This window comes from Pseudopipra pipra, chromosome Z (genome assembly GCF_036250125.1).
Source record: "Pseudopipra pipra isolate bDixPip1 chromosome Z, bDixPip1.hap1, whole genome shotgun sequence".
Lineage (NCBI taxonomy): Eukaryota > Metazoa > Chordata > Aves > Passeriformes > Pipridae > Pseudopipra > Pseudopipra pipra.
The window spans coordinates 17605306-17632020 of record NC_087581.1 but is presented as its reverse complement, the minus strand read 5'-3'; the positions used below and the strand labels follow the sequence as shown (position 1 = coordinate 17632020).

Here is a 26715-nt window from a genome sequence, read left to right as displayed (position 1 = left end):
AGCACAATTCCCTGTGGAAATGTTTGAGCAATTAAATAAACACAACAAGCATGGAGTAGTTAAACTTCAGGGCCAAGTATAAACATACTTTATTGGTTCAAAATGTTTTAAGAATGAAAACCAGAGGCCCCACCTCTCCCTGCCTTGCAAAGGACTGTGACTAATGTGAAAAATGCTCTTGAAAAGGTTTCCCTTTCAGAAGCAAATTGAAGGAAAAAGCATAAAATTCCAGACAGAAATTAAGCAAAACTTTGAGTGGAAAAAGTAGTTCTGGTCATGCAGGTGTTTCTTCGTTAATCACAGTTGACCAGCAAAACTCAGAATCAAGAACATTGTGTCATACTAGGCTGAAAGAGTCTTAATATGTGAAAGCAGGTAATTCAGCACACACATGATATAAAACGCTAAGCTGATACACAGTCAACAACAACGTTATGAAACACTTCAATTCAAAAAGGATATCACAGCCATTGGCTTTTTCCAGCAAACATTATATAACATGTAAAATAACAGACCAAACAACTTAGGGAGGTGTGACAGAAAGCATGAATACCTACCTCATCAGCCAAGCTAGATGAAAGATAGTATTGTTGGGAAATAAAATGAAACAAACTCGCAAAAAAATCCTGTACTTTAATTTGAAGGATCATTACACAATGTAACATACTACTGACTCAGACTGCTTTAATTGGAAATAAAAACTATGTACCAGAGCCAAAAATTTTCTTTAGGTGCCACCATCAAGCTGGCATCATTGTCACTAGAAGCACTGGTTTCAATTCAACATTCTATTGAATTACTAAATATGTAATATAAGAAATCCCCTGTGACCGCCTAGGCTACGTGTTGCTTGATTCTGGCTAGGAGATTACTTTGAACTAGCTTCTTTATAGAATCATTCTTTCCCTGTAAAAGGGTCCTTTCGAGATATGTAAACCTGTCCTATCTCTGTATAAGTAAGTGAACACACATATTAGGCCATAAACAAGACTCTCCACCAGATGTACCTCATAAATTTTTAATAAACGTTTCAACTCTTCCTGGACTAATTCTTTTATTAGAAGAAAACATAATCAAAACTCCAACCTATCCTTAACTCTGCTGGCTGTAAGCTTGTACTCTTCCTTCTCTTACTGCCCTCCTGCAATTCTTATCTTCTGCTTTAGAATAAGAATTAATGTTTAGTTTTCCCTTTCCTGATATCTATTATTTCTGAAGTAGTGGCTTTAATTTTCTTTCAAAATGGATTTTTTTTAGACTGGGACATCTAGTTTTTGATTCTGGGACATCTAGTAAAAACTTTTTTAGAAGTTTCTAAAAAATTCAAACTTTTTCTGCTCCTTGTAATAAGTTATTTAGCTTTTAATACTTTACAATATTTTTTAATAAATGAGGAAGATATGAAACACAAATTTAAGAAAGATACATATTACCCCCACCATTTTTTTAAGCAAAAGAAATATTGTAAGCAAGTGAAATTGTTTAAAAATAGGGTTCATTGAAGGTAAAAAAAACGGTAGATGATGACATTTATTGTTGAAAAATAAAGTCAAAAGTTTCCTAGAAGAATGGATTAATCTTTTTTATTTCTTATTGATTAGCCTTGTATAAAAAGTAGTGTCTTGATGACAAAGTCGGATATGTTGAGTGCTGTGTTCAGTTCTATGCTCTCCTGCATGAGAGAGACAAGGAGACCCAAGCAAGTCCAGCAGACATACAGGAAGATGATTAAGGGCTTAGAGCATCTGTCATGTGAAGAAAGGGTGCATGAGCCAGGACTGTTCAGTCTGGAGAGGTGAAGGCCCAGAGAGACGTTATCAACCTGTACAAACACCTGAGTGGGGAAGAAGCAAGCGGGCACAAAGAAGATGTGGCCAGACTTTTCCAAAGAAAGGACCAGAAGCAGTAAGCATTAATCAGGAAATTCCATTTCAATGTAAGAAAATACTTTCTTACTGTGAGGGTAGCCAAAAACTGGAACAGATTACCCACGGAGGTTGTGGAGTCTCCACCCATGGAGATAATCAAAACCCTACTGGATATGGTCTTGAGCATCTTGCTTTAGATGACCCTTGCTCAAGCTGGACTAGATGATCTTGAGGTCTGTGATTCTATGAACCTGGAGGACAATGCTGGCATTACAAAACAAAACAAAACAACAAAAAGGCACCAAACAAAAAGCTTCTAAACTAGTCATAAACACATTAGACCAGAAATTTAAATATTAAAACCCTTCAAAATAAAGAAATTCTGCACAAACCTTCCAACAGGAAAAATTAGTTTATGAACTGAATTTGATAAGTTTATAAAAAGTATTAGATGACAGTTTCCCACAATAGCTTGTAATAAGACTAATCCACTCAGAAGATAACTCCCAGCCCTAATTTTCAAAACTAGGGTTTTTTAGAGCATGAAGTATGTACAAACATTTCAGAAATCCTGATTTAGCCACAGCAGTTCGAATTAAGGGGTTGCTTCCCCTAAAGGCCTACCAGCATTAGTGCATATGTAGTTGCTTCCTAACCCAATTCTATTAAATGATGCAGTTAATCTTAAAAACACCTTAAAAAGAGGTTATCTCAAGCATGTTTCTAAACCAGGCAGTTTCAACAGAACTGTTAGAGAGCAGTTACAAACAGGTTTGTAAACAAACACTAGGGACTAGCTTATTAACTTGTATCAACTATGGGCAGAACAGCCCACCTTACTGTGGCCAAAATTACAGTTGTGTATCTTAATTTTTTTTTCTAGACATCAAAGGCAGGCAACTCAGACTAAATAGAGATGCAGCTGGCATACTGAGCTTTGTTAAGGCCCCAAGTGCACCTCTTCTCCACAGATTGTGTCCTCCCCTACTGTGTGAAGTTCTGTGCATCTCAATATACAAAGGACATCAAACTATTACAGTATGTCCAGAGGAGAGTGACCAAGATTGTGAAAGGTCTTGAGGATAAGATTTAGGAGGAGTTGCTGAGCTCACTTTGCTAGTTCAGCTGGGAGAAGACAAAGGTGAGGGGTGACCTCATGGCACTCTACAACTTCCTCGAGGAGAGCAGGAGGGAGCTGGGGGAAATCCTGATCTCATCTCTCTGGTGCCCAGAAATAGGACCCTAGGAAATGGAAGCAAGCTGCATCAAGGGGAAGTTCAGACTGGACATTAGGAAAATATTCTTCTCTGAGAGGGTGGCTGTCCACTGGAACAAGTTCCCCAAGGAAGTGATCATGGCACGAAGCCTGCCAGAGTTCAAGGAGCATGTGGACAACACCTTTAGTCATGGTTTAGTTTTAGGCAGTCCTGTGAGGAGTAGGGAGTTGGGCTTGATGATCCTTGTAGGCTCCTTCCAGCTGGAGATATTCTGTGTTTCTGTGATTCTGTAATTTAGCTGCCTATGGCTCAAGCTCAGCACTGGCTTCATGCAGCTCTGTGACTTTGAGTCAGAGGTCTGCATAGAAAGAGTGGTGCAAGAAAAAGCTGTAGGAAATAGGGTTCTGTCCACCTTCACGCTGAGGCTGCTATTTAGCTTGGGCTCTTGCTCTCAGTCTCTGCCTGAATTTTGTTGCAGGAATGCCTGTGCTTCCTCTTCCACCTTCCTGGCTCTTGACTCTGATCCTGACCTGCTCACTTGACATTGTGGCTTGATCTTGGACCTGTCTCATCACTACAGGCTTTCCTGGTTGTCTGGACTGTTATCTGAGCCTTGTTGCAATCACCAGACTTGCTTTGCTCTTTGTGCTTCAGTACTGTGGGACTGTGCCCTTGTCAGTGAGGCCACAATCCTGCCAGCCTTTGCCCCTGGCTTGCCTTTCTATACAGAGTGGCTGCCCTTGCTGCTTCCTGCTAGGTATGGCCATGATACTTTGGAGGGTACAGAATAAATTCCCATGGTAGTCCTGTGGGCACAGTTCTTAAAAAGCATGCAGCAGAACAAGGAATACTTCTGTCTTTAAAAGCATACTTGATCTCTTCTACAGAATTTCTACTACCTGGAGAAAGAAAAGTTGGATGAGCATTTGAATCTGTATTGCCTCAGAATGGAGACACAATTAAGGAAATAGCACTTGATTTTGTTGCAGTGGTGAAACATCCTGACGGTAGCTTTCAGTTGTCTGAGGTTTGTAAGCTAGACTACCGAGCTGCTTCTAACCAATTCAGATGTATACCACTGCATTCAGTGACAATCCAAGTTACACAAGTTTAGTTGGTTGTTTTTTCTTAGTGATGCCTGCTCTACTACTCTGAATGTTTGAAACTTAGGAGTGGACCTGGGATTGGCAAAGATAGGCAACCTAATACATTTTAAACTGTAGTAAGACCAAAAATAGGAACAAATGAAGGCTAGAGTAAGCCTAACACACTTAAGTTCTTCAATTATATAATTCATTATAAGAGTAGTAAAACCAATGCTATTACAAAAATGAATCCACCTAGAGCACAGAAGTATTTGATCATTCTTTAATCAAATACTGGACAAATGTACTTCTATGTTCTACCATATTGTCAAGACATGGAAGCATGTAGCACATTACTCAACCTGTGGGTCATGCACTGTCCCAATACATGCTCTGTTTTTGAAAACATATAGGAGCAGAACAATTTATAAGGGTAGTTTGCAGTGAATTTAAGTACAGTAGCAGTATTAATCATGATTTTGACTACTTTTGCCTTGGATATTCAGACCTTGGGGTCTGAATCATGCTTGGGGTTGATCATGCAATTTACAGAATAAAGATATACTGCACATCCACTTCAACATGAAACACCAATGTTCTTAAATAACGATTTGTAGCAGAAAAAGAATCCTTAATCCCCAATGCTGCAAAGGAGTTCTGTTGAGTCAAGTACACCCGTAAAATCCAGAATGTTACTGGCTGCCACATTCTGTGAATATATCATAGATGGTCAAAAAAAGGGCCAATAAAGCTTTCACAGGCTGGAGAAAAAAAAAAAATCATCTTTTTACCTTTCAAACCTCCTAAAAACACCTCCATCTTGCAACAGCAAAGAATTCCACCTACCTCCTAAAGAAAAAGGGAACTCCAGCAAGTGGAGTTCAGGACATGCCCAGGACATTAACAAGTACACATAAAGATTACTGGAGAATTCATGCTTATACAGAATTCATTCCTTATACAGAATTATTCTGGACTACTGATACATGTCAACGCATCTGAGTGAAATGAATACATTTCCTCAAAGCTTGTCTTCACCACACAGAATCAAACATTTACAGACCCTTCAGTCTCTGCTGGCATGAGAAAGACTTTGCTTTCTTGCAAGTAACTCTCCCATTTTCCATGCCTGTATTATATTCACAGCATTATTATATTCACAATTCTCTGCATTGTATCTTTATTATTGCTTGATTTTTGGAGTGCTGTTTCTATTTATCTGCCCACTTCCTCTTTGTGATCTTTCATCAGTGGATCCTTCCCTGACATATACAAAATTAATGAATCTTAAAATACGCACAGGCACACACATAGCTATAAATAGCAGAACAGGGGCATTTAAAGGAATTCTAGATGAGATGTAAAAGAAAGTGCAGATTTGCAAAGTAGCAGCCCAGTGACAAAATTGTGGTTAACACAAATACATGCCTAATGTGGTCTTTTAAAGTACTCTGATGGTATGCTAAGGGTTGTGCTGCTTTGTGCGAGCTGTAGGGAATTCTGGAATTTCTGTTCTCTCTTTGACTACTTAAAGTACAATTGAGTAACTCAGAAAACCAAAACACGTATCCTCATCTCCCATGGCCTTGTGGTTGAATTATTCTGAATTTGGTAGAGGGCAAGCCATAAAGTAATCCTCCCCATCAGGTAGTATTTCCATAACATCTCTTCATTCCTAATAAAGATGTACTGCTGCTTTCAGTCAAGGTGGTAGCCTGGGACTGTCTTCTCTTCCTAGCCCTCTGTTTTCACAGATATTATAGGAGCAGAATTGTTATGTATGAGACTTCTACTACTTTGCCAATATAACCAGTCAACAGCTTCACAAGATATTAGCTGGAGAAGGACAGCAGGAGAGGTAATTATATAAGATCTGCTTTCTAGGAAAAGCGAATTAAAAATCCCTACCTTTTATTTCTTCCCTGCCACAATGAATCAGGCACTTTCATCCTTAAATCACTAAGGCAGAGAAGACATTGAAAGACAGACAGATGAGACAATTACTATTGTGTGAAAGACTGGTACTGGAAATTAACTTTGCAGCAGATCTAAAGATGGTAATATTAAACAGTTTGTATATAGTTGTTGACTAAGTCTGTGCTTATTTTGGAATGTGTATCTGAATTTGACATTCAAGCATCAGAAATGTAACTATGTCCCCTTTAGCCCAATACGTAATTTCACCAGAAATAGGATATACTTATGTAATAGCCTACCTACTTCTAACTTAGCTACACAGCACGCAAAAACTTCTTACAATGATATCATTAAATACAACATCTCCAAACTAATATCTTAAGTCCAATAAATTTGGGTTGTTATGTTTTGTTAAGATTTACAAACTACAGACCGAACAGGGACCCATAACTTCTTTTAAGGGTTTTAATGCTCACTTAAATGGCTGAGTAACACAGGTACAGAGATACATATACAGATATCTACCAAAGGTCTTGGGGTCTTTGGAGGTCCCTGCTGACTGGAAGACAGCGTTATTCCCATTTACAAAAAGGGCATGAGGGAAGACCCAGGAAGACTTGTTAGTCTAAACTTAGTACCTGGAAAAATTATGGAGAAGATCACACCGGGTGCTGTTGAAAGGCACTTAAAGAATAATGCAATCATTATTCTTTAAGTGCACAGTCTATACAGGTTCGCAATGGGAAAGTCCTGTTTGACTGATTTGATAGCCGCTTATGACAAGGTCACCTGTCTAGTGGATGAAGGGAAGGAGGTGGATGTTATTTTCCTGGATTTTAGGAAGGATTAAGGATTCCTAATGGAGTAAGCCTGGATTAAGGCTTCTGATAGTGCCCCTCACAGCATCCTTTGGGACATGATGTCCAGCTGTGAGATGAGCAGGTTCATGGTGTGCTGGGTGAAGAACTGGCTGAAGGGCAGAGCTCAGAGGGGTGTAGTGACTGGGATTAGAGCTGGCTGGTGACCAGCCACCAGCAGTGTTCCTCAGGGTGCAGTTCTTATAACAATATTCTGTAGTTTTTATTCAGCCCTAAAGCAATTAGGCAGTTGGACGAGATGATCATTGTAGATGCCTTTGAACTGAAGGATCCTATCCTATCCTATCCTATCCTATCCTATCCTATCCTATCCTATCCTATCCTATCCTATCCTATCCTATCCTATCCTATCCCTATCCTATCCCTATCCTATCCCTATCCTATCCTATCCTATCCTATCCTATCCTATCCTATCCTATCCTATCCTATCCTATCCTATCCTCAAAAGATATTACAAGAGCCAGAACACAACAGACAGGTTTTGAACAAGAATGCAATAATGTAATTTTGCATATATCACAGAGCTGCATTTAACATACTGACACTAAAGCAATTTTATGATTTCATGTTGTGGTGGTGCATCTCTTTCATGACACTTGTCAATGACTCATTGACAAAATATATATTTTATTTAACTGTTTGTTGCCCTTTAAATAATATAAATATTGATGTAAAGAAAATATTTACAAAACCAGAATGCCCCGGTGGCATTTGTTAGTACGTTACAGAGAAAGGAACTCCAGAATTGATCAGTACAATTTGGGTGACTGCAAGATCCTCTCATATACTAAGCGAATAAGCTCCTTTTTCTTGCTTTGAAAACGTAACGACGTTTTTATTCACATCAGTGTATGAGTGAAAGGAAGAAGACTTGGTGCAACACACAAAGGCAAATACGAGATTTTTGAATTTGATTAAATTTTCAGTATGAGCATATTAAAGGCTCAGAATATTCGGAGATCAACCGAATTATTTTCGCTGAGGTGAGTTCAGTGGGGATCAGCGCCACAGCCACAGCAGCTCATGCATGGCTGGTACCCCCGAGGACAGCACTGTGCGCCCGCCGGAGGGTCAGGGCTCTCAAAAGATGCACGACATACTGGGGGTACACCGCCGAGGCACTGGCACAAGTTCCCTCCAGTCTGATCCCGATCGTGCCACGCACCCGAGCGGCAGCACACCGCCGTTCTCGGAGGGTTCCCCGTCCCGACCGGCCGCTGCCAGGCTTCCCTGGGGGCGAGCGGCACTCCAGCCTCTAAAGACTATTCCACAAACGTGAACTACCCATCCGGGTACCTCTGGAATGCCTTTTTCCCAGCGTAAAGCCTTTTCCCAAAGCAGTGATGACTCCCTCCACCGCAACCCGTTCCTCCCCCTGGCCAGAGCCCGTGAGGCGGCACCGCGCACATCTCGGGAGGGCGGAACGCCGCGGGGCCGTCCTATGCCCGCCGCGGGGCCGTCCTGTGCCCGCCGCGGGGCCGTCCTGTGCCCGCCGCGGGGCCGTCCTGTGCCCGCCGCGGGGCCGTCCTGTGCCCGCCGCGGGGCCGTCCTATGCCCGCCGCGGGGCCGTCCTATCCCCGCCGCAGGCGGGCTCTGCTACCCACTCCCGCCCGGCCTGGGCGGGGCGGCTCAGCTGCCTCTTTCCTGTTTCCGCTCGGAGCCCCGGAGACGTCCAGGGCCGCGGTATCGCGGGGGCCGGAGGAGGGAGGGTGGGGCGCGGCACCGCTGCTGGCGTGTCGCCTCCCGCTCACGGCCCGTGTGTTCTTTCTGTAGGGACCTCGGCGCCGCCCTTGCGCCGCTCGGCAGGCCCGGAGCGTGCCCTGGGCCCAGGTGAGGTGGAGCCGGCCAGGACAGGGCGAGGGGAGCGGCGGGAGGGACGGAGGGGTCGGTCCAGTCGTTCGCAGGGGAGACGCGGCGGAGCCGACACCGCCGCCGGGTTTCTGTTCTCCCGGCTACCGCCAGCTCTGTGTCTGAAGTGCTGCCCGGGCTCCCTGCCGTCCCTAGTGAAACCTATGGAGAGAGAAACCAACCGGGCTGGCTTTCCTTCTTTTCCAGAGAACCACAGACCATACTCTCTTTTTCGATTTAGCAATTTATTCTTGGTAGTATCTGCAGCTCTATTGGATGGAATGCCTAATTCTTTTATAAACGCTGAACTTTAAGGTGTAGTTAGTGCTTTGTGTTAACGCTTTCACATACCATGCGCTACTTTTAACTTCTAGCAAAAATGGGCTTGCTCTTTGATGACAATTTGTATTAAAACGGTATTTGCTATCAGAGAATTGTTAGGGATCACAGAATTGTTAGGCTTGGAAGGGACTTCTGGAGATCATCCATTCTAACGACCCTGCCAAAGCAGGGTCACCTGGAACGCGTCCAATTGGGTTTTGAATGTCTCCAGAGAGGGAGACTCCACGATCTCCCTGGGCAGCCTGTTCCAGTGCTCTGCCATCCTCAATGCAGAAATATTCTTCCTCATGTAGAGGTAGAACTTCTTATGTTTTGTTTTCATGTATGTGTGCCTTTATTTTAATGAGTACTCAGAAATATTTTTTTTTTATTATTCCACGGGGTTTTCCCAGTAGAAGAACAGAAAAGATGTTCGATATTAAGGCTTGGGCTGAGTACATCGTGGAGTGGGCTGCAAAGGACCCCTATGGCTTTCTTACCACGGTGATCTTGGCCCTTACACCGTTGTTCGTGATCAGTGCAGCACTTTCATGGAAGCTTGCAAAAATGATTGAGGCCAGGGAGCGAGAGCAAAAGAAGAAACAGAAACGCCAAGAGAACATTGCAAAAGCCAAACGAACAAAGAAGGATTAAATGGGCAAAAATTACCTGCTGTGCGCAAAGAATCCACTCTTTAAATGAAACATTTGTATGTTTTGTGTTGTAACTGTCCTTTGATACTTGATCCTGTTATTTCTTGAAGTATGAAATTTAATACTTTGAGTGTATTTTTTTTCCTGATGATTTGTGTTCAAATTTGCCCAAGTGACACTTATTAAATCTACTACTTGTGGTTTCTAGTGCAGGGTGCTTTTCTAAATTTGCATGTTATGTTAAAAAATTACCCTGTTGCGTGACTCTGGAGGTAATTTGTTTTTCCCCTTAGCTGAGCTATGACTTAACAAGTGTCTTAAAGTTGTCAAATTTAGGGGAAAATGTGAATAATAAACTGGATTACAGAAATGCATGTTTTGGCATACCTTCAGCGGAGCCGTAGAGATAACTGTAGCTTAATTAGATAGCAGAGATGACTGATTTCCTTTAAGGACACTATTTGGCTGCGTGTGCCTGTAATGGCTGCTGCAGTGTCTTTGATGGTGGGGCTTCCCTGCAAAAATAACCTACCTTAGCTCTTCCTGTTTCCTGAACTACCAGCCATGAACAGCCTTTAAATTCAGCCCAAACTCTAGGAAACTGATTGCTTGTTCTTGTTAGCTTCATTTGTCTTAAGGCACTCATCATGTTCTACAAAATTCAGTACTATGTTGTTTGGTCTTTCCTAACAATCACCTGTAACTAATTTGTTTCTGCCTTCATAAATTCTTCACGCCTCAAAGAATAGCCATAAACGGGGTGAGACCAAAGACCCAGCTGGCCTAGTGTTCTGTGTCCTAGTGACCTGTAGCACACGGCTGTGGGAGGACAGTGCACATGCTGGTGACAGTAGTTCTTCCTACTTTCTGACCTGGCTACCTTTGATCTAGGACCTTTGAGTTTAGGTGGAATTCTTGTTCTCATAGCCCTTGAAACTCTGCTGCCTTACAGGTTGCAAAATGCTGGTATACTGGAAGAAAAAAAAAAAGGTTTGTGTAGGAAATATGCCAAAATTATTTAACGTTATTTCCAATTTATGTTTCTTGACAGAACAGATTAAATTTTCAAAGGCCTCTACACGGTCTAGTTCAAAAGACCTTGTGGCAGTCATTAAGTTTTTCTATTTTGCGTATATCTAAACAAGCAGCACAGAGTTGTGCATTTCAGGAGATACTCTTTGATTATGTTTAAAAATAAAACCTTAAAGTAGTACCATTGTTCAAATGAATAGACCTATAGACCTCGCTGACACCAAGGGGGATCAGAAGTGGGGAGTCTAACTGAAATTACTTAAAGTAAATGTGAAGTTGATCCCCTTTTAATTTTGTTGGTGAAAGCAAGCATTATTAGAATATGACATTTGGGCATTTTATAAATATGTGAGATTATGTCTCCATGTTTTGTATGAAGTGTTGTCAAATATATATGTGTTCCACCTTTGATACCTACACGGCTTGAAACACAGGGAGGAGAACTGATGAGGGATAAACTCCATAAATAAATTTGATACTTTTTGAAAAAAAATTGTGTGGTCTTTATTTTCATTCGAAGTTCTCAAACATCCTCTCTAAGCAAATAATCCATACATTTTATGTATCTAAACTGTGGCCAAAATGATCTAATCATTCAGGGAAGTCCATGGATACACCAGAAATAAAAACTAATTTTATTTTTTTTCTTTAAATATTCATGACAGTCCCTTGTCCCAAACCTCGTATTACTTTGCAGCAGCTTTATCAAGTACTTCCAGCCTCTATTATAGCAGCTTTATGTAGTTAAACTGATTTTATCCTGTGCAAATTGCTGGCTTAAAATCAAACATTCAGATACGTTGACTGTTTTCTTTAAGTTACAAGAACGTCTCTATGATGAATACAGTGTGTAATCAGTGTCGTGTCATAGTGATTCCTGTCAATGAAATCAGCTTTTCCATCTGCTTGCCAGTGGAGAGCAGACTGGCACTGACAAGGGAGTTATTGTAAAGAGATATCTTGGCCAAGGTTTGGGAAAATGTAAGCGTACCGACCATTACATCAAAAACAATTTTAAAAAATTAGTATTCAAGGAAAAAACAATTTAGACTTATTTAGGGAAATTAAGTTAGACAACATTCTAACTGAATTCAAGACTAAATGATGAACAGCAACTGTCAAAACCAAACTTAGTAACACATCTTGTTTTTCACTAAACCCAAACATTTTACATCAGTTTTTCGTGATTAAGCCCATTTGAATAGTTCTGCAAAAGTAAATTAAACTGCTTTAATACCATGTCATTGCACACTTTCATGTAAAGCTCTTTATGTTGTCTGTTAAAACATTTATCCATGAGCAATATCTGTACAACACAATTGTTCATTTATTTTGATTACTACCACTGCCTGGTGGCATCCAGGCACCAGGCTGGAAGGTATTTGCAGTGCTTGTAGGATCTTCCGAAGGCTCCTTCTTTCCATAGTAAGGGGCAGATGCATGACCTTTAACCTGAGTATGACCTGGTTCAGCAACAAGTCCCTCCTCATATTCCTTGGACTGAAGCAGCTTATCCTTTTCAGATACATCTTTTATTTTCTGTTTAATTTCTTCTCTATAATTTTCATTCCTAAGAATCTCCTAAGAACAGAGTAGAAAGATAATTAGATGATTCACAAGCCAATCCAATACTAAATGTTGTAATAAAACATTTTAAACAGTCGTTGCTTTTCTTAACTTTATCTTAATCCCCATTTTCAGATGTTTAGATAAAATGTGGCAAAATTAATTGGTTTTCCCCAACCTCAAATTCAGTGTTTTTTTAGAATGTTCTTAATATTTGATCCTATTGGTGAAGCAAAATTGCATTGTGGTGTCCATTTCACTGTTCTATTGGAGCAAAAAGATGAAATTAAGAAATTTGGTACAGTCATCAACAAATGTGAAAATACATTAAAAATAAGGCTACCTCTTGCATTGTTTTCTGTGTAGGACTCGATACTTACAGCTATTTATCACTTGCATCTCTTCCTGTAATTCACTATGCCTGTGGTATTAGGTATCTGTGCCACAGGGCACAGCTTTGCGAGAAACAGATGTGCAACCTTGACTCTGTTAGTGCATAAGCTGAAGACACGCAAGATTAATAAATAAATACCTAAAATCACAGAATGGATCAGGTTGGAAGGGACCACAGTGGATCATCTGGTCCCACCTCCCTGCCCATGCAGAGTCATCCTAAAGCACATTGCACAGCATTGCATCCAGACAGTTCTTTAATATCCTCAGTGAGGGAGACTTCCCACTTTCTCTGGGCAATCTGTTCCTGTGCATAGTCACTTGCACAGTAAAGAATTTCTTCCTTGTATTCAGGTAGAACTTCCTGTACATCAGTTTCTGCCCATTGCCTCTGGCCCTACAGCTCAGCACCACTGAGAAAAGCCTGAATCCATCCTCTTGGCATCCTCTCTTTAGATACTTGTATACATTGATGAGGTCTTTTCTGACTTGTCTCTTCTCCAGGTTGAACAGGCCCAGCTCCCTCAGCCTTTCCTTGTGAGAAGCTCCAGTGCCTTAACCATCTTTGTCACTCTCTGCTGAACCCACTCCAGGAGCCCCATGTCTCTCTTGCAATGAGGAGCTCTGAACTGGACACAGCACTGCAGGTGAGGCCTCACCAGGGCTGAGTAGAGGGGCAGGATCCCCTCCCTCAACCTGCTGGCAGTGCTCTTCCTACTGTACCCCAGTATACCATTGAGCTTCCTGGCCACAAGGACCCACTGCTGGCTCATGGACAGCTTGTTGTCCACCAGGACCCCCAAATCCTTCTCTGCAGAGCTGTTTTCCAGCAGGTCAGCTCCTAGCCTGTACTGGGTTATTGTTCTGCAGGTGCAGGACCCTGCACTTGTCCTTGTTGAATTTCAGACAGTTGTTCTCTGCCCATCTCTCCAACTTGTTGAGGTCCTTCTGAAGGGCTGCACAGCTCTCTGGGGTATTGGCCACTCCTCCCAGTTTTGTGTCATCAGTGAACTTGCTGAGGAGGCATCTGCCCCTTCCTCCAAGTCATGGATGAACAAATAATAAAATACTGGGCCCAGTATTGAACCTCATCACTAGTGACAGGCCTCCAGCTAGACCCTGTACAATTGATCACAACCCTCTGGGATCTGCCATTCAGCCAGTTCTCAATCAACCTCACTGTCCACTCATCAAGTCCACATTCATGAGTTTGCCTATGAGGACGTTGTGAGAGACAGTGTCAAAAGCCTTGCTGAAGTAGAGGTAGACAATATCTACTGTTCTTCCTCATCCATCCAGGTAGTTGTTTCATGGGCAATTGGGTTGGTCAAGCATAATTTACCTTTAGTGAATCCATGCTGACTACTCCTGATCACCTTTTTGTTATTCACGTGGATAGAGATGACCTCCAGAATGAAGAAAAAGACTGAATGCTTTCTTCAGATTACAAGTATATGACAGAGTTAAGGACAAAATAGACCAGTACAGTTTGCTCTCTGAGCAGAACACCATTGCATTATTTTAGGAATGGTGTTAAAAAATACATGTGATGTTGCCAAGAGTTGACATAGCAACTTTGAACACCTAAGAATGCTTTAAAAGGCAGTATTAAAAAACCTCTTACCTTAGAGGTATCATGGAAATACCCCTTTTTATTAGTTCTTAATTGCCTCTGTACTTAAATTCACAAATGCCCAGAGCAGGTGCAGAACTCTTCATATACCTATACTGCACGGAAATATACAAGCACACAAATGACTTTGCAAACTGAAGGGGTGGAGAAAATTCTCCTATACTCCAATAAAAATATTGCCAAGTGTAGGAAGATCAAATTTTCAACAGTCAGTATGGCAAAATCTCATTGTAACGTCTCTCAATGCTATCCTTGTTTACCTCATGCCCATATAAATCTACCTTCTCCTGACTGATTTAAAGGGGATTACTCCTATCGTGCTTGTATTAACCCACTACCAAGAAACAAGGTCAAATACGTTTGTGATATCTGAAGACTGCATCACAGTCTCTGCTAAAACAACATGAAATTATTTATTAAAATACAAATGTAATTTCCTTTCTTTGAACAGCTACTTTCTCATTTAAAATCTTTTCAAGTGATTACTTTAACATAAAGTTATCTTAGTCAGTTAAGAGCAGCTGTAACTAAATTCCAAATGCTCCAAGTCCATTTTAAATCTTGATGTATAATTATCTTCTAGTTTTCCAACTTCAGTAAGGCTATTTTAATCAGCTTTCACTGGACAAAGTGTAGTTCTGATCTAGTAAAATAACCATGTGAATCGTGAAAAAGAGAAATTATCCGTATTAGCAAACATAGGAAAAAAAACCCTGAAGTGATTTGTTTAGAATTTTCTATACAATCCATACCAGAACAAAAATTTTTCAAGTTCTAAGTATCTGCACACCTCCTTTTTAGGCATTAAATTCATGCCACTAATATGTACATTGAATTCAGTGGGTTCCTGGGTTCAATTTAAAGAAAATGTGAGTTGGAAATCTTGAGTCATTGGGTATGTTAGAAAAATCGAGTCATATCATAAACACATAATCGAGTTTATCATAAACACATTGTCCTTTGATGCTGGCAAGTTCATTTTGTGGATTCTCTCACAGGCACTGAGTCCTTTCTATTTCTAATATTATCACCAGAAAATACATTATTTTCAATTCTCACTAGAACATATACTTTTTTTTTAAACATTCTGATTCTGTTTCTAAATACCATTGGTTCAGTTATCATAGCTGCTGCAGTCTGAAGCAGTTATGACACTGAAATTTCCCTGCCAGGACAGGTATTTAAATAAAAGATCCAAGTAGTTCCAAATCTGAATATGATAATCAACTTTGTTCAAAATGCAAATTTTAATGAAACTATTGCATGCATATTTGTTGAAGGAATTATCCTTAAAACACACTAGAAATATGCAGGATCTTTATAACTAATCTTCCAGATTTGCCTTCAGTTTATCTGCATGGCAATTAAATATAGTGAGAGGTAGAAAGGTTCCTCCCCAGACACCCTCCTATCACCTGGACAGTGGAAGAGGAATTGACATCTACGGTGCTCTTCTCCCCAGGACAAGTAGTCTATAGATCTGTTTGGTACCACAGGTTTCTCCAACTCACCTGCACACCATCACACTCTCACTTTGAGGCTCCATTGCAACCCAATCCTGTTTGATATACTATGAAAAGTAACAGAGAGCTAAATATTTGTGCATTTTCTGTTTGGTTAGGGTTTTTTTATTTTTTTCATTGAAGTTATACTGTCAGGTTCAGAACATTTATCTTCTCTCCTTCTCCAAGATGAATCACAGTATTTCATAAGATGGCTGGCTTCACTAAAAACTGCCCCCCAAAACTTAGCAATTAATTTTCTGCTGAAATGTAAGCACATGAACATGTAATGTGCTCTGACCTTCAAGGGAAATACAGAATTAGTCTATCCATCCCAGAGAACATAGTATCTTCCAGATAGCTGCAATTTTCTAAGGAGTAGCTTCTTTTTCTGACACTCTCTTTTTGTACAAATAAATGATGTAAGCCCTTTGAACCACTAGTTCTCAGGAAGCACTCGGCATCTAAAGAGTATCTGAAATGTCCTTCATTTTTATGAAAAGAGAAAACTAAGGACTGGGGTTATGCTACAAAACTAAAAAATGAAAAATGCCTTAAGACATCCAGCCATCATGTGCCAACAGTTACATCCAACTACATGTTCTAAGGTTTATTTTTAGATGGAAAGTAAAAGAAGACTCATTGCAGGTAACTAACCTGGTGATTATTCTAAGCTGTATGAGGTTTTTAATCCTTCTGATGTTTGGAGCTGCATGTCTTCCCTCCTAAGGAAGGCAGAGTTTAAGAAAGTTATGTTTAAGGTTTTCTTGAAGATACCAAAGGAGATACCGAAGTGGCCCTATGTGGAGTTTGAAGCAGCTGCTTTTCATCCAGAAACTGACAACTTCTGCATATTCTGACATTTTAGCATTGATAACAGCTGCATGAAAAAAGAATGAATATGGCCTGCTCATGGGGGCAACACACCCCAAGACGTTGCTGTCTTCCAAGTGCATTGCTGCAAAAGGCATCAGGCTGTATTTCCTGCCACTGGATGAAATTTCCACTTTTCTTGAAAACTCTATTTTCATTTAGCACTCTTGCTTAATTATGGCAGCTGAGATGTATCACCAAGTATCCCCTGCTGCCTGGAAACTGTATTCACCTCCACTCCATAGATAGAGAAAAATCTAGAAGTTTGTCTCTAGCGAAAAGGATTTTCACTGCCTACCAGGCTGTACTGGAAGACCTGCTTTGTGGGGTGAACATTTGGAATGCAGTGTTCTTTCACTCTTAAAGGATCTTATATTGTCACTTCTTCTCCTTTTGTGAATAAACTAGTAGCTTTACAGAATAAATAAAATTAATTCCTCCTAGCAGGAAAATGTCACAAAACAAAAGAGGGTTCTCTAAACTTACTCATTCTTTCAGCTGGGATCTCGCTTGTGAGTGACTAGCCTTTGCTGAACACTTCTCCACAGGTAAAAGCCTGTACTTAATAATTTCTATCCTGCAGCACCTCCTGAGCCCCAAATTGGAGGAAATATTCCTCCCCCTCCTCTTACTTCCTCACTGTTTCCCTCTTGGCCTCAAGCAAGCATCAGTTACACTATCACTTGCCTCTCACAGAGCATTTTCAAACTACTAAAGGCAAAGGGCAACATGAGGTTATGAATGTAGCTCTAAGGATGCAGGTATCTAGACACAGAGTACCAATGTAACAATCTCTAAACAGAATTGTTTAAAAGGTTATTTTAACAGACTGGCACTTGTTTTAGTTTTGTTCTTTCCAGAAGGCTTTCTAAAGACATTGTACCTAACCCTATAAATACAAGGGTTGTATTTATTATTAACTACGAGCAAGGTGTCACATTAATTTCAGATGGGTTTGTATTTTGATTAAATTAAAAATAAATAGCTTATTTATGTTGTTTTAGAAACCATTCCAACTTTCTAAGTTATCTTATATACGTAAGTTGAAATGATTTCTCCTGATTTGAATAGGGTTCTGATGCCAGAACTGAGAAACATCTGGACAGATTAATGCTCTTTGTTTGAACTATACAGACACTGCATATTCATAGAATACTTGCATTTTGTGTCTAGTTTGAATATTTTATGTTTAATCATTAATGTACTTGAACTTTGAACTCTGCCTGTTAAAAATTCATACATACAAGTTGGCAAAAAGATAAAAAAATAATAAATGGAATTGAAAAATTGCTTTGGCACAGTATTTGAAACATGGATTGTTATAAGACAGTTTAACACATTAGAATTTTTCTTCATTATCAAATTGACTAAATATATGGCAAAGTGCTAAGTTAAGCTGAATCACCATTTTTTACAGTATCGCTAAACTAGTTACCTAAACTCCATTTTCCGGTTTGACAAGTTAAATAGACAAGATGAAATAACTGGCTATTACATCATATTTCAAGAGTAGGAGGCAGAGAGAGGACCTTGTCTCCGGGAAGCACTGAATGTTCTGATCCAGGGCAGGTCTTGATAACTCAGCCACTGAACATGAGCTCAGCAGTACCAAGCTGGGAATGAGAAACAACCACCACATTGAAGGGCTGTCAGTGCATGGCAAAAACAGAGGAGCAGTTTGGATTAGAAAGGCATATCTGGATTTGCTAACAAGCAAACAAGGAACTGTTGCTGTGACTCAGTTGCAGTTTGTTCTTTGCATTCCCCTTAGTCTACATATGACATAGTCTGTACCAGCCCTTTTCCTGGTACACTTTACTTCGCCCTCCACCCCCATTCAGCTGTGCTGACAGTGAATTAGGAGATGGAACCAATGCTCCATGCACTCGCTCCCACACGGATAGGAGCTGCAGAACAGCAGCAGCTCCCTCCTCTGCAGCCTTTGGATCTGCAGCATAGGCAAATTGGAAGGAATAGGACAAATTGGTGCCTCAATACTCCTCTGTACAGGTTGACAAGCACCTGTGTTTCAAACCTGAAAATAAACAAGAGGGAAAAAACCTAAAATCTAAAAGATGATGGCTTCTGCAAGCGTTCAATTTGGGTTTTTTTATTGACTTCTCTGACCACTCCCTTTTATTTAAGACCTTAGTAACTCAGCTCTTTATATTGTCAAATTTTACTGCCCTTTCACAGAGTAATAATCCTCCCTGGAATCATGCCCAATTTACTGTGCAAAAAAATGCTACTTACTGCAACCTGAATTATTTGAATAGGCCCAAATCCTGATTGTGATCCTGGACAACAACGGTAGGAAATATTTTGCTCAGAGACATGTTTATCCCTGTGCTTTTAAAACATTATTTCCCAGAACTGTAAATCATATTGTGCAGCTTTTGGTGGCTTCACGAGTAAAATAATCATTTGCTAAGCCCTATTCTTTGTGTAAGAATGTACAATCTCCATGTCCGAGTTCTCATTTTAAAACTTCTCAGCTGAAGCATCTGAAAGCAGACAGAGACAAAACTCTAACATGCAATCCCAACAATGCCAAACCAAGCATTTTTCTAAACTGCATTCCATTCTCCTTAAAGGAATGTGAATTCTGTGTAAGCTGATCTCTATGACCGAAGCTAGTTTTGATCATACCACCTCTCAAATAAATAATACTTAAGATCAAACAAATGGGAAAAGTGTGTATGCATTGTGGGAACAAAACAGAATGTAATTTCACTGTAATTATTCAGGGGGGTGAGAGGAAGAAACAATCACTGAAACTTTAGGCTTATCACAACTCACTGAAGTATGTTTTTTTCTCCCTTGACAAGGAGTTTGTCAAAAGAGATAATTATGGAAATGCTAGAAATAGTTTGAAAGAAGACAGGCATTGTCACAAAAAGTTTCTTTTTTTAACATTTCACCTTCTATCCAACTGTGCAATTCAGAAGCCACTGAGATTTATTAACTGAGTAACAAGTACATAATGCATGAGAAAAGCAGCCATTTACTGTGGTTCTCTATTTCAAACTGTTTTCAGATCTTGACACTAATTAAAGGAACGTGCAATTCTACTTTACTTCCCACAAAATATTAGCATAACATACACAGGCATACAAAGCAACAGAAAGGTTTCAATTCAAAATGAGAAGCTTCATGGCTGTGCAGCCCTGTGCTCACATCTACCACTTGCAGAATACCACATCGCTGGGTTCAGAGATAAACCACACTTCTCTCCATACCAGTTTTTCTTGGCAGTGTCATAACTGCAGGTCTCCTCATTAGTTTTCTCGCACCTCAAGACAGTCTATAATTTTACCTCTATCTCCATTCTACAGACAAGGCCTTAAACCACGCCAAGTTACTCGGCCACCCTTGAACCTCAAGACATTATCAGAAGCAGTGTGTAGCTACAAGGTCTGCTGGAGATAAAAATAAGGGTTAGATTTCTAAATACATTCAGGTGTTACAGACAGTAATGTGGAAGAGCAACAATCAGAATGGGAACGATTCCAGGCATGGAAAAAGATATACGGCAATCGAAAGGACTTTATTATATGGACTTTACAGTTTTTATGTGTTTATAAATATGTGCATTGTATGATTCCCCCTACGGTTGTAATGCCCGGGCTTGCCCAGGCACGCCTCGTGGTGCCTGATCCCTGCTTCCCTGCTTCTCCCTCCGATTGGCTGAAGAAGCTGCAGAGAGGAGAGAGCTACCATTCGTCCTTTCCTCCGCCGGTTCCTCCCCAGTTCCTCCCTCTTCGCCTGAGTCGCTATCCCTATTCGTTTTCCTGGTTCTCTGTCTCATGCTTCACCCCGTTTTTTGGTGCATTCCACGCCAGAGCTTATAAAACCCTTGCTCACCCTCCTTAAACGAGCATTGCACCTCAAACCTCGCCTGAACCCCTTTGTGCAGTGCCGCGGCCCTTCACCCCTCCCCCACGGACCGTGGCACAGTAGGATCCTTTAAAAGCTGCTACAAATCTGATGCCCTTTGAAATAGGAAAATACTAAAAAAATCAAATAGAATTTAGGCACAGAAAGTCTTAAAAACTCACTATATGCCTAATATTTTTAATGTTTGCTACTTCCTTAAAAATATGTCTCTTAGTTCCTTCTAGGTTTAGAAGCTGAAGACTTAGATAGAGTCTTAGATACAAAATACCTAAACTAAACCAATTGACATGACTCTTACTATCTATGTGGGCAAAACCTGGCTGTGTGTTGAGAGACAGGCAGAGATATAAGTACACTGTTGAAAGTGGTACCATAACCAGACCTTACAAGTATCGTATGCATCCAGCCACTACCAGTAGAAAATAAGAATTTCTTTCATTCCTATTTTTAATTATATTTACATAATGCTATCTGTGATAATGCTAAGTGTGAGACATAGCCACAGTGGTCCAGTAGATATTACATTTCCTATTTGCCAGAAAACTTGCTACATACATTTAGTTTCCTATATACATAATAAAGAAATGTATTAGTCTACTTCATTATTCATGCCTTGTTAAACCGGTTAAAATATAATTTACAGCTTCACAGGAATAAAGGTAGTGACAAATGTTCCTCAGCCAATCGTGTACGACCATACTCAAAACATATATGAAGGCACTGATGACAAAATGTTACAGTAATGCAAAAATATACATATTGAAGCTCAGATTCTCATCTGTTATGAAGCAGTATGTGTATGTATATACATACACACATGCTTACACTGGGTGCAGGCATGATCCACAATTCTATATCAAGATGGATTCCCTGATTATGATAGGAACAGAATATGTTTAAGCAGAAGATAAGAAACAACTTGATCTGCATTAATTTGCAAAGTTATCACCCTTACCATAACTGAGTTGAGACTTGGCGTATTTCAAGCTATAATTAAATTAAAAGGCAACTAGCTGTTAACCAGTATTCCAGAAGCTGGCTTTAAAGCCCAAGGCTTCCAGCACTGTAATAAATAAGTAGTAGTAAAGTAATTTACTCATCAAATTAGTAGTAGTAAAGTAATTTACTCATTCAATTGTATTGCATGTTATATTCCTATATATATATATATGTTATTGTAATCAATGTTCTGTTAAGGCTGGAGGACTGTAAGTTGCAGAATGGTTAATTAACCTGTCAGTAGTATAGGCTGATAGTCCTGCAGCTTCCAGTTCTTAAGCTGACAAGACAAATTATTATGCCTTGCTGAATAAGTATTTTGTATCTTGTTTTTCTAAAAGTATATTGACTAAAAGTGTACTAAAGTGACGAAGGGAAGGACAAGGATCAAAGGGTCAAGTACGAGGACGATAAAGAGGATCCAAGATGGACATCTGGAGGGACCCACACACTAGGCCTCAAGTACGAAGGACTAATTAAAACTATGGATAGAAAATTACCTGGCAACTGAAGCGGGCCTGCAAAAGAACCAACCAGAACCAGACCTGCGAACTTGGATCCAATAGAGAGATAACAAGTGACTATGGGAGGGGAATTGATAAGGGTACAAAGGTTACTGGTTTTGCCCACTGCGCTTGTGGGCCGTGAGTGGAGCAGGGGTCTCCCCGGCCGCCCAGCGTGCTGTTTTGCTTATTTGCATTTTATATAAATCTTTAATAAATTTTTGCTGCTATATTTCAGCCTAGTTTAATTTACCTATAACAAGCACTAAAATGCCTGATGTAACTGGTCAGGTTAGAAATAACCAAGGTGATAAGCATAATTCTTGGGTTATGTCTAGCCAGATACAGAAGTCTAAGTGACTTCTTCCAAAAATGGGGAAAAAGGTGCGGGGGAACAAGGCAGAAACAAACCATTAAGGACGTGGCACATTTAACACTGAACAAGTTGACTTGTGAAGTCACTGGAGTATTCTTCCATTAAAAAAAAAGAGAGAGAGAGAGAGAGAGAGAAACTAAAGAAAGAGATGTAAAGCAAGGTGTCACGACCCAACTACTCGGACTACTGGTAAGGAAGGACAATTCACATTCATTCTCATTCAACTGACTGACATGTCCTGATGATTATGAATGACATTTTGTTAGCCTACAGTATTTACCAGATTATTAGTTCCCAAAATATGGTCATCAGTGTGATCAGTAAGATCCAGATGATTTGTGAAGCCATATCTCTGCAATATTTTCAATTAAAAACTGATCATAGAGCTCATTATGAGACCTGATAACCTGAGCAGTCTGGCAACCTCTAATATCAATAGCCAAGAGTTGAATAAAAGAGAAATTTGACAAATATAGAAAAACCAAACATACAGTACAAAAGGGGGATGGTAGGCTAACAGAAGTGGAACAGAAATTTTAATAAAGAAGGGCAGAGGACAGAAAAAAAAGGAAAACCATCTAAAAAAGTGGTATTACAGGCTGCAAAGGTAGGAACATGGGCACAGGTCCAGAAACTTATGCTTTAGGAACTATAATGATGTTTTGTGATGCTAGAATATGAGAGCAAAACGTCATTAAAGCAACAATGCAAAATTTGTAGGCTTTACATCCTTTTTTAGAAATAGTTTAGTCTCATGAGAAATACATGAAAGAACAAAGAGATTTGTTATATAGGGTTCCAACATGAAATATGGTCACAAATATTCCCTTGTTCCATAGCTGTCAAACAGCTGTTTACTGTATCATCTTTACAGTCAAAAAGGGTATATAATACAGAATAGCAGCCAGTAAAGTTTATGTGGGTAAAACACAAAAGCCAATCAGTCCTACAAACAGGGATCAAATAATATTCGATATGCACTTCACTACTATAATTATATTTATAATGATATGGTAGTGTAAGGGTTTGTAATACAGTAGTTTCACATTAGGAGAAAAGTAGATCATAGATATTGCCCTACACTAATACAGAGAAAAAAATAAGGCTGCACTATCATTTAAAATATGACTGCAGCATTATTTTCAAAGTATTAGCAAGAATTTTTAACATACATATATTTGAACTATTTTTTCTTATACAGGAAGAAAACACTTTAGAGATTACTTGAAAAGATAACTATTTTTAAATTCCTAGTCTATCACTTCTGCTCAGTTAAGGTCAACATACAGCCCTGCAGGTAAAGTACTTAGCTTCTAAATTATTCTTCAGATCTATTACCTCATGAAACTGAAAGTATAAGCAGTCCTGTAACTCTGAATCCACCATTAGTTCCAGGAATCTTTCATTCTCCATAAATTGCTTTTTCTGGAAGGTAAAATATTTAGAACACCATTGTTCCACAGTTCTCTCACCTGTGGAGACTCCTTGCTCCCTATTTCAAAAATGAACCAACATCTCTACACCAGGAGGAGCTTTATTGCGCCAATTCCAGACCCAAGGCTGCCCTTCTTGGAACAGGTTTATCTCATCACAAATATCATAACAGTCTGGCTCACAGAAATGATAAAACAAAAGACTCACAACACCTCTCATCTTCAAATATCACATTAAGTGGTAATTTCAACAATAAAAGTTGTATGCGTGCAGTTAGTATGAGCCAAAGCTCAGGAACTCAGTCCACACTTCGATGGAACAACTGTTGTAGTATTAGTTCTATGATTCTGCACAAGTAACTAGGGTGAGGAGGGAAGGGAAAAAAATTTAAAAAAAACGAACTCACACTTAGTGCTTCCCCAAATAGCTTTAAGGATAAATTAAATTAAACTTCTTTCATTCACGGGTGTATTATAGCCCTTATTGTCTCTACAGCCTCAGTGGCAAGTGTGAAACAGGGACAGAGAGATTTAGTTGAAAAGCTGTATCTTATGTGGGAGCATGTTTCAATGAAGTACATCTTCTAAACATCAGCTGACAACCTTCCCCAGGTTATCTCAACACACAGGCAGTCAGGGCAACTTTTCACAAACCAGTGCATTCCAGATCTCAGTGGCCAAATCTTTGGCTAGAGATGCCAACATAGCTTCACTGAACTTGACACAGATTCCTGATGCAAGTCAAGTATCTGCCTCCACGGATGTCAGTTTGAACCTTCCATAGCAAAACACGTCCTCATCTACCTTCTCATTCCTAGCTGGTGCTTAGCAACTTGTAATAGCAATCCTGGCAAGTTGTGTATGTGTGTGTGTGCATCTGTATAACAGAGATCAGCAGTCGAACTTGTTCCTCCCTTTACAAACTTACCAGCATGAAAGACTGTGAGACATTTCCCTCTGTCATCTTATGGAAAAAGACATAGCTGCAACTCCCCCATCTCATTAGCATTGTAAAATTAGTTTTCCTGTTTTGATGAATCCACTGGCAGATAGATTTGGAACCTGCATTTTAATGTCAAATACCATGAAAAAACCCTTCCATTAATGCACAGAGGACCTGAATTTAAAAAGTTATGGCAGTAATTTCAAAATTTGTTTAATTAAAGAGACTCTTGAATCGCCATGATCATTTTAAAAAACCTATGTAGACCCTCTTAAAAGAATTCACACAGATGATGACTAAAGAACAGCGGAGTTTGTATGTCCACTTGTTTTAATTTTTTTCTAAGTGTTAGATATCTAGTCTGTGTATAATTTCATCAATTAGGCAAGGAACATACTAAATTTTTCCCCAAAAGGGTCAAGTTACTGCAGAGAAGAGTCCACTATAAATTAATTATTGTAGTTTCATTATAACAATTGAAAATTTAAAGACATTTCTTCTCACCTCAATGGTGGGTGGATCCTTTCTTTTTTTTCTTATCCATGCTGAAAAAAAATCAAATGGATTATTTCAGAGATTGCAGAATATTAAAACTCAAACTTATGACAAATTTGTAGCAGAAAATAAGCAATTATGAAAAAATTACTATAAAATTTGACACAACCTGGCAAACCATGTCATTTCCCAAAAGGTAGACAGAAGATGTTATTTCCTGTGTCAATACTCTCAGTCTTCAAAGAAGAAGGGTGTGCGGAATGGTGTCACCTCTGTGTGGAGAGCCTGGACACAGTTTACATACCACCTTGGCTGTCAAAACAAGGCTTAAAAAGCAGGGCTCATTGCACAGGCCTGTTGTTGAGATTCACCCTGAAAATGACAAGCTGACTGTTGAAAAGTATGTACAGCCTTAAGCCACTCTGGAGAAAATGGACTCTTGTATATGCTTCTGGCATTCTTAAAGCCAAAAACCTTTTTATATTAGTGCCAACTAGAATTCCTTTACAGGCATGAAAGGCACAGGCCCAAACCTGACTGAGGGGCTGCAGAGCCTGGACTGCAGTACGTCCTGCGACCGTGTGGGATTACCCACTGCACAGAGGGGCAGGTACTGTGACTGAGGGAAGGATCCCTCCATCTCAGTCAATTAATGCTGGAAAAGATAGAAGAGGAATGGAGTCAGTGGCAATGACAATTGTCCTGTGGCTCAGCCTTTCCGAAGCAAAACCAACAGACATATGCCCACTCCCATCACTACCACTGATGTCAGCTGGGACTGACAGGAGGCAGCAAACCAGAGACCCTCCTGCAGGCTCCGTCAGGTCTCACTTTATTCAGTTTATGACTATATGAAATAGCTCCAACTATTACTGGCATTATTTAGAGAAATTACCTGATTTGTACAAGATAATATTCATCACTCTTTAGAAATATCACTACTGTCACATTTTTTCATGCCTTTTCAATCTACACAATTGGCAGGTTCTGGGGTGGAAATTTCAGTGATGTTTGTCTTTTCTGGTCATATTTTTCAGATTAATGAGTAGCAGAATACAAGTGGCCAGTAATAAAGAGAATGATAAACATAAGGAAAGCCAGTTCCAGGTGCTGAGATACGGCAAAATGTTATTTCATCTGTTTGTTTGGATAATTAAGATTTTTGTTACTGTGCTTGAAAATTAGAGCAAAAATGACACTTTGTTATCACCCAATCAAATTTCTGGCCTCACCTGTAGCCACCTATAAAGTTTCAGAAACACTTTAAGAGGGAACTATTCCAA

General features: G+C 39.8%; 2 protein-coding genes and 1 long non-coding RNA gene across 3 annotated transcripts in view; 1 reads left to right on the top strand and 2 right to left on the bottom strand.

The window, feature by feature from the left end:
- Positions 1-73: 73 nt before the first annotated feature.
- Positions 74-8743, bottom strand: LOC135407822 (uncharacterized). Its single transcript, XR_010427034.1, has 2 exons — positions 8262-8743; positions 74-6129 (listed from the first exon to the last, which is right to left on the bottom strand). It is a non-coding gene; the product is annotated as an uncharacterized LOC135407822 (long non-coding RNA).
- Positions 8592-9987, top strand: SMIM15 (small integral membrane protein 15). Its single transcript, XM_064643192.1, has 3 exons — positions 8592-8648; positions 8739-8795; positions 9551-9987. Exon 3 carries the CDS (start codon positions 9564-9566, stop codon positions 9786-9788), a length of 225 nt encoding a protein of 74 aa, XP_064499262.1. The 5' UTR covers positions 8592-8648; positions 8739-8795; positions 9551-9563; the 3' UTR covers positions 9789-9987.
- Positions 9988-11298: 1311 nt separating this feature from the next.
- Positions 11299-26715, bottom strand: part of NDUFAF2 (NADH:ubiquinone oxidoreductase complex assembly factor 2) — a 53872-nt gene continuing 38455 nt past the window's right edge. The window contains exons 3-4 of the mRNA XM_064643193.1: positions 25442-25482; positions 11299-12400 (exon numbers count right to left, since the gene is read on the bottom strand). Coding sequence (XP_064499263.1) covers positions 12143-12400; positions 25442-25482 — 299 coding nt within the window. The 3' untranslated portion in view covers positions 11299-12142. The remainder of the gene's footprint in view (positions 12401-25441; positions 25483-26715) is intronic.